General features: G+C 38.8%; 1 protein-coding gene across 1 annotated transcript; it reads left to right on the forward strand.

The window, feature by feature from the left end:
- Positions 1-225: 225 nt before the first annotated feature.
- On the forward strand, positions 226-819 carry LOC120206205 (calvin cycle protein CP12-1, chloroplastic-like). The gene has a single exon (XM_039205921.1). The coding sequence runs from the start codon at positions 313-315 to the stop codon at positions 700-702; it is 390 nt and encodes a 129-aa protein (XP_039061852.1). The 5' UTR covers positions 226-312; the 3' UTR covers positions 703-819.
- Positions 820-10,185: the final 9,366 nt, after the last annotated feature.

The following is a 10,185-nucleotide window of genomic DNA, read 5'->3' on the forward strand; positions in this document are numbered from 1 at the left end:
AATTAGGTGTATTTGTATTTTTTTTTGTAATAGTAATATAAGAAAGACAATCGGCAGTGGGGACCACTATATATTTAACATTCCAATAAGTGGTTAGTCGCAATTATTATTTATTAAATCCAAAATTAAGCAAAGAACTGATATTCCCATGAAATATCTCGACTTTTCTCCGATGTGGGAATTCCTTGTTGGTCCAAAGATGATAAGAAATGTGTGTTCAGCTGCTACAAGAGTTTCAAATTAAAAACCCTTCTTCTATCGTCTCATTTCCTTAAAACCTTGCATAACCCTTCTTCTCTCAAACAAGCAACAATGGCAACCCTATCTAGTCTCAGCCTCGTAGCCCCAAGAGCCATAGCCAACGCACCGGACTCAAAAAACGGTGGCCCCGTCAAGATCCCGTACCTTAACCAGCCCTGGAAAAGGGTCTTCCAGATGAGGTCTAGACCGATGCAGGTAATGAGACCAGCGAGGGCTGCCCCTGATAGAATTTCGGAGAAGGTGGAGCAGAGCATCAAGGAAGCGCAGGAGTTGTGCTCCGACGACCCGGCGAGCGGTGAGTGTGTGGCGGCGTGGGACGAGGTGGAAGAGCTCAGTGCGGCAGCCAGCCACGCCAGGGACAAGCAGAAAGATAGCGATCCGTTGGAGAATTATTGCAAAGATAATCCGGAGACAGATGAGTGCCGCACTTACGATAATTGAATTATTATGGTGTCCTTTTCCATTTTAGTTGTGTAAAACGTTTTATTTGTTAATGTGAAACTTAACATGTTACTGGTTTTAAATGATGAAATCCTATACCACATGCAATTAATGGAAGAAGATAAGTTGGCAATTTAAAAGAGATTTTAGATATATGCATACCTATTTTAAGTTTTATCCACCAGCATCATAACAAATTTTGAAGGCTTTAATCCATGGGTTTTATTCTGCAATCTGCACCCATATCCTCTTGTTTTCGGGAAAGATTCGAGATTTATTTGCGGAAATTCCCAGTTATTATATTCAAAGGCAAGGAAGACTTTATTGAAAATCTATGGATAAATTTCATTTGAGTTTACTTTTGAGTAGAAGTGTTTTGAAGATAAGTTTATAAAAAAAAATGTTTATAGAAGATAAAATATAACTTTTGTGAACCTATATATTTTCAAATAGGGTAAACTATTATTAAATTTTAAGTAAGTTTTCGTTTTCTCCATTAAACTTTAGAAAGTTATTAATTGATCATTAGCATTATCGATTTATAATAAATCGATCACTTACCGTTAGTCAATGTTAACATAAGTGACGAAAAGTTGAGCTGGACTGTTAACCGTTGACATGGACCGCTTGAGTGCACTAGAAAATTGGTGAAGAAGAAGAGTTTGACTGTTAACCACTCACATAGAGTCATTGAATTTTCGCTCTCTTCTTTCTCCTTCCATTCCATGTTCACTTCTTCTTCTTCTTCACCCATTTCCTAATGCACAGAGAAAATATATAATGAAATAAAGAAAAAAAAACATAATTGTGTAAGCAGTAAATTAAACAACTATAAGCAATTAATGAAACTGTTGCATTAAAGTGGTTCATCCCACGCCCTTGCACAATCCCACTTTTGGCATTTCCATTTTTATGGACGTGGGGTGGGGAGTGGTTTGGAATTTAAGTGGTTTTTGATGGCCAAACCACATTATAAATATGAGACATAACGAAGGTTCCTAAGCACCAAAAACATTCAAAGCATTTCCACATTTTAAAGAGTTGGGAATTTACTATATCTAAGTGAGGTTTTGAGTGCTTAGAAGATCCTTAGCGCTTCTAGCTTTGTGCAGTCAAGTTCGAAGTGCTTGACGGTGATTCATGGTGGTCGACAGTGGTCCGACGTAATTGTGGTGCATTTAGTTCTTGGATTTTGACATACAGTGTAAGCAATGGTTGAAGGTATTTATAACGATTTCTTTTCCGCTGCGTTTATGCTTAATGTAGATGAAAGCATGTCTAAAAAATGGCTCACTCTTTTTGTGGGTTGTTGATGAGCTTTTAATAACGCCGAGGAGATAATTAACGAGTGGCAAAATCCATGTGACCCTCAAATCAAATGGGTTCTTTCTAGACTGGAAATTTGCGATGGCTGTCTGCTGTCGTGGAGTTGAGGTTCATACAAGAGATATCATTCAATTTGACTAATTTACTTATTGAAGAACTGAATACAAATATCTTCATATTTATTTTTTACTATATTTCCCGTTTACAAGTGTGCCAGCTTTATAGCTGGTGTTGAGCTAATAACTGCTCTAACAATCTAACAAATTCTGGCGCCAAATCTAACCGAAACTAACCGCATGCTATTAGCCATGCTGTTGTACGTGCACGTCTACAGCTAACATTCCCTCTACTCTTTTCTTCTTCTTTTTAACTGAGACAATGTTACAGTCCTGGTACAACACACACATTGCGGCGAAATTCTTCAAATGTAGACTTGGAGAGCGGTTTGGTGAAGCCATCGGCTATTTGATGCCCAGCTGGTATGTAGTTAACCCTCAACTGACCAGCTGCAACCTTCTCCCGAACGAAGTGTATATCGAGGTCTATATGCTTCGATTGAGCATGATACACGAGATTAGCACTCATGGCTACTGCTCCTGTGTTGTCACACCAAAGCACTGGCTCTCTCAACTGCTGAAACCCCAAATCTATAAAGAAATAGCTCGTCCAAGCGACTTCAGCTGTTGCGTCAGCCAAACTCTTATATTCAGCCTCCATTGTGGATCGAGATACGGTTTTATGTTTCTTTGAACTCCATGCAACTAAACATTTTCCAATGAACACACCATAGCCAGAGATTGACCTTCGATCGTCTACGTTTGCTCCCCAATCAGCATCTGCAAATACTGATACAGTCAGTTCTGCATTGCTTGCTTGAAACATTAACCCGTAATCTATCGTACCAACCAGATATCGAAGGATTCGCTTGACTGCAAGCCAATGCGTTTCTCGTGGTGCATGCATAATTACGCCACCTTTCCCACACTATAGGACAAACCAGGTCGGGTGTCACATAAGTATAGTAATAACCCTACTACGCTGCGGTATTCACTTGCATTCGGTAGTAACTCTCCAGCATCCTTTGACAGCTTTGGTGCCAGAATCATTGGTGTATGGCAAGCAGTTGCCCTTGTCATGTTTGTTTTTTCTAGCAACTCTAGCACAAACTTCTTCTGATTCAAGAAGAGACATTCACGGGAGCGATGAACTTCAATTCCCAAGAAGAAATGAAGTGCACCAAAATCCTTAAGCGAAAAAGTAGCACTGAGTAACTAAACTACTGCTTGAATTTCACACGACGAGGGCCCCGTAATGATGATATCATCAACGTATACTAATGCAAACACATTTCTAGTACCTCGTTTACAAACAAAAAGGGATGCATATGCTTGTGATGCTGTAAAACCCATCTGTACAAGGCTGTTGTGGAGCTTAGCGTGCCAATTCCTGGGCGCTTGGCGCAGTCCATACAAGGCCTTTTGAAGCTTGCAGACCAGTGTAAATCCATCTTCAGCAAATTGTTCAAATCCTGGTGGTTGTTTCATGAATACGTCATCAGTAAGATCACCATTGAGGAAGGCATTGTTCACATCAATGTGTCTCAATTCCCAGTTATTAGACACTGCTAGTACCAAGATTGCATTAAGGGAGGCGAACTTAACAACCGGGCTGAATGTATCGAGGAAATCATGTCCTGGTATTTGCGAGTAGCCTTTCGTATCTAGTCGTGCCTTATAGCAGTGTATAGAACCATCTGGGTTACGCTTTAGCTTAAACAACCATTTGCACCCAATAGGAGCGCGACTTTCTGGCAATTTGACCAGTTCCCACGTATTATTCCTTTGAAGTGCTTCGAACTCGGCTTGCACTGCCTCCTTCCACTCGGTCGTCTGTAGCGCCTCTTGTACCGAGGAGGGTATCTCATTATCAAAATGAATAGAATACAACTTGGGTTTGTAAATACCACGTTTACTGCGTGTTATCATCGGATGATGATTTTCCATCACCGGTAAAGTAGGTGCAACAGTAGGTGACACCAATTCTTCATGCTCTCGATTTGAGCTAGTTACTGTATCAGTATCATTTACAACAGGCACATTGAATTCTGCCCCCGAGCCAGCAGTAGGAATTGACCCTTCACCTTGTGAGGTCCCAGCATTGTTGTTATTTGTTTCAACCATATTCTGGTACTGTTGTTCATCACTGTCCTCAGTAACTGCAGTACCCTGATGGTTTGTAGGCATAGTGTCAGGACTCAACTTCCTTACATCAGCTACAATCGGAATTTTTTCAAGCAAACACCCTGCGAACCACGTGATGAGCAGACTACGTTTTTTTCTGCAAATGAAAAAACAGATTCGTTAAATACCACATGCCTAGAGATGTAAACTCTACCATTGTTTGCCAAGCACTGGTAGCCCTTGTGTTGAGGGCTAATGCCAAAAAATATGCAGGATTGTGATCGAAAACATAGTTTGTTATTCTGGAAGGGTTTGAGATGCGGAAAGCACTGGCATCCGAAGACCTTGAGGGAAGCATAATCCGGTTTTCTTTGAGTCAAATTCTCGTATGGTGTAATCCCTCCAAGCACAGCTGTTGGAAGACGATTTATGAGGTGAACAGCAGTTACGAAGGCATACGACCAGTATTGCATAGGTAACGAAGCTTGGGCCAACAATACAAGACCTAACTCAACGACATGGCGATACTTGCGTTCGACCACCCCGTTTTGCTCGGACGTGTGAGGGCAGGTCAATCAGTGCACTATCCCGGATTTAGCAAGTAAGGCAGAAAACACCCGATATTCTCCACCCCAATCTGATTGCAAAGCTTTAATCGAGCCACCGAATTGATTTGCAACTAACTTGTGAAATCCCTTGAATGCTTCAACTGCTTGAGCTTTATCTTTGAGTAGATAAAGCCAAGTAAAACGAGTAAAGACATCTATAAACGTTACATAATATCGATAACCCTTCGAAGCAACATGGGGAGGTCCCCAAAGATAAAAAAAAATTAGCTCAAATGGTGCACTGTATTGGGTACTTGATGAAGGAAACGGTTGCTTGTGACTTTTACCCATAAAGCAAGCCACACACGTTTTATTAATATCAAGGTCAAGCCTTACATCAAGTTCTTTTGCAACTGTACTAAACGCACAATTAGCTGGATGCCCCAACCGTCGATGCCACAGCTCAGATTGAGAGGTAAATGCAAGGTTAGCTTCAGCAGTCTTCTTTTCTGCATCAAGCTCGTTCAGCGAAAACACATATAAACCACCTTTCTCTACGCCTTAAAGTAAGATCGCCTTGGAACGTTCATCACGAACAAGACATCTTTCAGCATGGAATTCAAGATAAACCTTGTTGTCCCTAGCAAGCATGGATACGGAAAGCAAATTTTTGGTTATATAAGGTACATGTAACAACTCATTTAAGATCAGGGTTCTTGACGAGTCAGTAGTAAGAGAAAGTTGAGCAGTACCAATGTTATGAATATCAATGGAGGCCCCATTTCCAATAGAGTGTTTACCTGGACCTCGAAATTCAGTGGTGTTAGAAACATTTGCTGCATCTGGGGTAATATGATGCGTGGCTCCAGAGTCGACTACCCAGTGGTCATTGACTCTAGAAGCAATGTTGGCTTGCATACTGCCTACTTCTTGAGAGTGGCCCTTGCAGCATTCACAGCCGAGGCTCGAAGTATCAGCAGCCGAGTAATGAGCGTTGATAGACTAACCTTTGCGAGTATTGTGAGTTTGAGAGTCAAACGTCACACACATAAATTCCTCATCAAACTGGTGCCAGCAACGATCGACCATGTGACCAACTTTGCCGCAAAGCTGGCATTGAACTTTGGCTCGGCCTTGACCTTGACCACCAGTTCTGTTGGCAGTCGATGAGCGTATGTTTTTAGAGTCTCGACGCCCATTAAAAGACGAGTCATGAACTTCATTTCTTTCAGTTATATTGGCAGCTATAGGTACATGGTCTAATTGCTCATTAAACCCGGTCAGTTGTGCTTCAGCATCTAACAGAACAGTATGTAAACTATCCAAAGATAACGTTTCCTTCATTGTGGTGATGACAGCCATAAATGGTTGATATTCCCTGGGCAGGCCTTTCAAAATGCTTGCAACATGGCCAACGTGTGAAACAGCGCTGCCACACGATGCTAGTGCGTCGCACACTTCCTTCACTCGAGTTAGGTATACCCGCATACTGTCATTGCCTTTCTTGAGTGACTGTAGTTTGCAGTGCAAGCTCATGGCAGCAGTAGTGGACCTGCTCGCAAAAAGTTGTTGAACAACATTACACACATCAGCTGTAGATTCAGCACCCACAAAGTGAGGAAGCAGGGGAGAACTGATGGTTGATAGAAGCCAGGAGGCCAGCGTACTATCCTGCGCTACATAATCTTCGAATGCATCATTGGCGCGAGTTACCCCAGAGTCATCGAGTATTGTCTCCGGTGGTGGCCTGAGCACTCCAGTTAGCAGACGTTCAAGTCGGTGGCTCCTTACCGTGAGCGGGATTTGCTGCTTCCATAGTAGGAAATTCGTCTCATCAAGAACGACATTGATTCTCTTGTGAGAGAAGCCGATACGTGTGAACGACTCCATGAAGCTCCAAGCCAAGATGCACAGTCACAAGGCGTGAATTAAGAAACCCAATATCGATTGGCGAAAGATACCATATTGAAGAACTGAATACAAAGATCTGTATATTGATTTTTTACTATATTTCCCGTTTACAAGTGTGCCAGCTTTATAGCTGGTGTTGAGCTAATAACTGCTCTAACAATCTAACAAACTCTGGCGCCAAATCTAACCGAAACTAACTGCATGCTATTAGCCATGCTGTTGTACATGCACGTCTACAGCTAACATTACTGCACTAGTTATGGGTTAAATGATGATTTCTTCTATGATCCTATATATTTGATTTATTTCTAACTATATCGCCATCAAAGTCTACAATACTGTAAAAGCTCAAATAGTCTTCAACTTCATGTTTTCATGTTCTCAAGTAATATTTACCATGAAAACATTCAGCTCAAGCTAAATATCATGAAATGAGGTTGCTTATTGTAAAGCTCAATGGTGTATAGACAATATCAGTTTAAAGATTTAAGCAGTAATCTTAAGACCTAAAATCTTTCATGTACAACACTCATCGATATTGGGATCCAAATGAGCAAATATTTCTTTTGCAAGCAGACGAGGAAAAATGCACTTTTCATTCACCAAATATATAATAAGGGATTATGGAAGCTATTGATTTTATATTTATTTGTTAGATGTTTGATTTCATCTCCGACCATTTGAGTAATGACTCTTCAAAACTGTGGATATGTCAGCTTCAGAAGTACTAACAAGCTTGAAGCGTTCAACTGCGGTGTCAAGATTCTCTTTCCAACCATCCATTCTTAATCTGCAATCAACTCGAGATCGTTCAAATAGCATGTTACCCGGAAAATATGTATTTGAGATCTCACCACAGCTGCTTGTTCAGCTACTTACCCAGTGGAAAGCTCACCTTGATTTCCAGTTCCAAGGATCTCATTTTCGACGGTGTTTCTGGATTTCTCTCTTCTCTTTCACAACTCTTCCTTCTTGCTTGAATTTGGATCTGTCAACTCATTAAATGTATGCTGCTCCGACTACTCCCATATTTCTGTTGTGTGTTTCATCTTCTCCTCCACACCACACTGTCGAACATTTGAAATATTTCTGCAAGATTCCAGGTCGAGAGGTCTATTTTCTTTGCAAGTGTAATAAACCAATTAAGCTTGACCGTTTCGAGTTGTTGTCGTCCCAATGTCAACCTCTCTTCATAAAAGTCAAGTTCGATTAATATTGCTTCAGTTAGCATACTTCTCTTTGGCCACATAATACTTTTCTTGAACCCAATCGTAAGTCATTTGAAGTTTTTCTAACAGTACTAACTCCTTTCCTACAGATTCATCTAACAGAATCTTAATCAAACCTGACTCTTAAGTGGAGAGGTAAGAGAGATGAAGTAGAACGTGGAAGAAGAACGAGAAAGAACACTATTCAAAAGCTTTGGAAAGTCAAACGTGTGGTAAAATGGGCTCAAGTAAGCGGTTCAGCATTCTGTCACCTACATTAACGGTGACTATCAATGAGTTCGATTTGTTATAATTCGATAATTTTAATGATCAATATGTAACTTTTAAAAGTTTAGTGTGGAAAATGAAAATTTACTCAAACTTTAATGACATCAGTGTAGTTTACCCTTTTAAATATTTCTTAAAATAGATAACATGATCTATATAAACTATAGACAATTATAAATTATCAAATAAACTCTGATAACAAATTAAAGTTAAAAACGTAATTTAAATTTTAACCGTAAAATATGTTAATTTTAATTTACATTTGAGTTAAAAATCATATATTTTTTCTTCCAAAGCTTTGTCTCTTTAATATTGTTTATTATCCAAAAATACTTTCATCCTTAGGAATATTTTTCAAATATATTTTCAATATTGTTTATTATCCGAAAATACTTTCATCCCTAGGAATATTTTTCAAATATATTTTTTTTAAATAGTTTGAATTGATTACAATGTAGTATCTATTAAAAATATTTCTTAGTACGTTAATAATACACTCTCTATAGATATAATTGCTTAAAGAAAACAATATTCTTTTTTGGGTAAAGTACACAAATGGTCCACCGGCTATAGCATACTACTTTATTTAGTCTCTCAACTATTAAAATGTACAAAATCATCCCTTAATTATAAAGAGTTATTTTATTGAGTCCCTTGATTATTAAAAGTTACAAAATGGTCACCTCACTATTCATTATGTTCTAAAGTCGTATTTTTCCGTTACAAAATTGACAACAGTTTGAATTAGACGTTAACCCATTGATTGAGATGTGATTAAATCTAATTTCATAATCTCAAACGACTATCATATCTCATTCTGCATGTTAGCATTAAGCTCAAACGATTGTTAATTTTTTAACGAAAAATGACAAATTTGGATTAATAGTCGAGGGACTCAAAGCAACTCTATATAGTCAAGGGATCATTTTATAGTTTTTAATAGTCATGAGACTTAATAAGATAATATTATATAGTCAGGAGACCATTTGTGTATTTTACCCTTCTTTTTTATCACCAAAAACGTTGATTAAATATAAAACGAAATGAACCTTAAATGCAAATACATTTATCATGAAAATAATAAGAGACACATTAAAGATTCGTATAGAATGCTGATGTGGCTCAATGATTGTGGCAGTTCGAGGGAGAAAACAATTATTGAGATTATATGAAATCTGCATTATTGTGAAGATAAGGCAAGATCCAAAATTTTATTTTATTAGGAGTTGTCGAAATCGTTGAGTATGGGTAGTGATCGGAACAGTATGATAATTTTTTTTAATCAACGCACTTGTCCGTCACAGCCATGTTCTATTAGTTTGTGGATGAGAATTGGGAACTTAAAACCAGAGCATAACAGCTGTTATCCTGATGTTCATGAACCGCCACCAAGCCGATTGATCACCTTCTCAATCTTAGATCCGTTCAAAAACTTCCTACCTAATGGTTGATCCGTAAACGCCATTCACCACAAAAATGACAGTCCCCTGCGCATGTCAGCTTGAAGAGCTAAGACAATGTAACCTACAATCGCCTAACCCATAATCCTCCAAGAATCACAACATCCGAACGACCAAGCAGAACAAGCAAAACAACATCCACCTTACCATTATCACACCATAGCAAATCATAAGCTTAAACCTACGTCTCACTCAACAGCAACCTTTTTCAAGTTAATATCATTGTTCAATCATCAAAATGAACAGGTAATGACAAATATTTTGACAACGATGAACAGCCATTGCATTTAAAAACTACATTTTTGACACCATGATCGTGCATCTCGTAAGTAGATATAAATTGACAATTAGTGGATGACGTATGATAAAAAAAATAAGCTCACCCCATTCTCATATGTAATAGGGTAAGAGAAAGTAGGATAGAAGGCAATTATGAATTGACCACGACTCGATCAACTATAAGGTTAGAAGCCTTGTGTTCTACCAACTGAACTAGACGGCCAATTATGACGTATGATAAAGCAATGTATATAATTTATTCTCAAGCAAACTACATCCAAAT

This window comes from Hibiscus syriacus, unplaced genomic scaffold, assembly GCF_006381635.1.
Source record: "Hibiscus syriacus cultivar Baekdansim isolate YM2019G1 unplaced genomic scaffold, ASM638163v2 tig00013386_pilon, whole genome shotgun sequence".
In the NCBI taxonomy this organism is placed as follows: Eukaryota; Viridiplantae; Streptophyta; class Magnoliopsida; order Malvales; family Malvaceae; genus Hibiscus; species Hibiscus syriacus.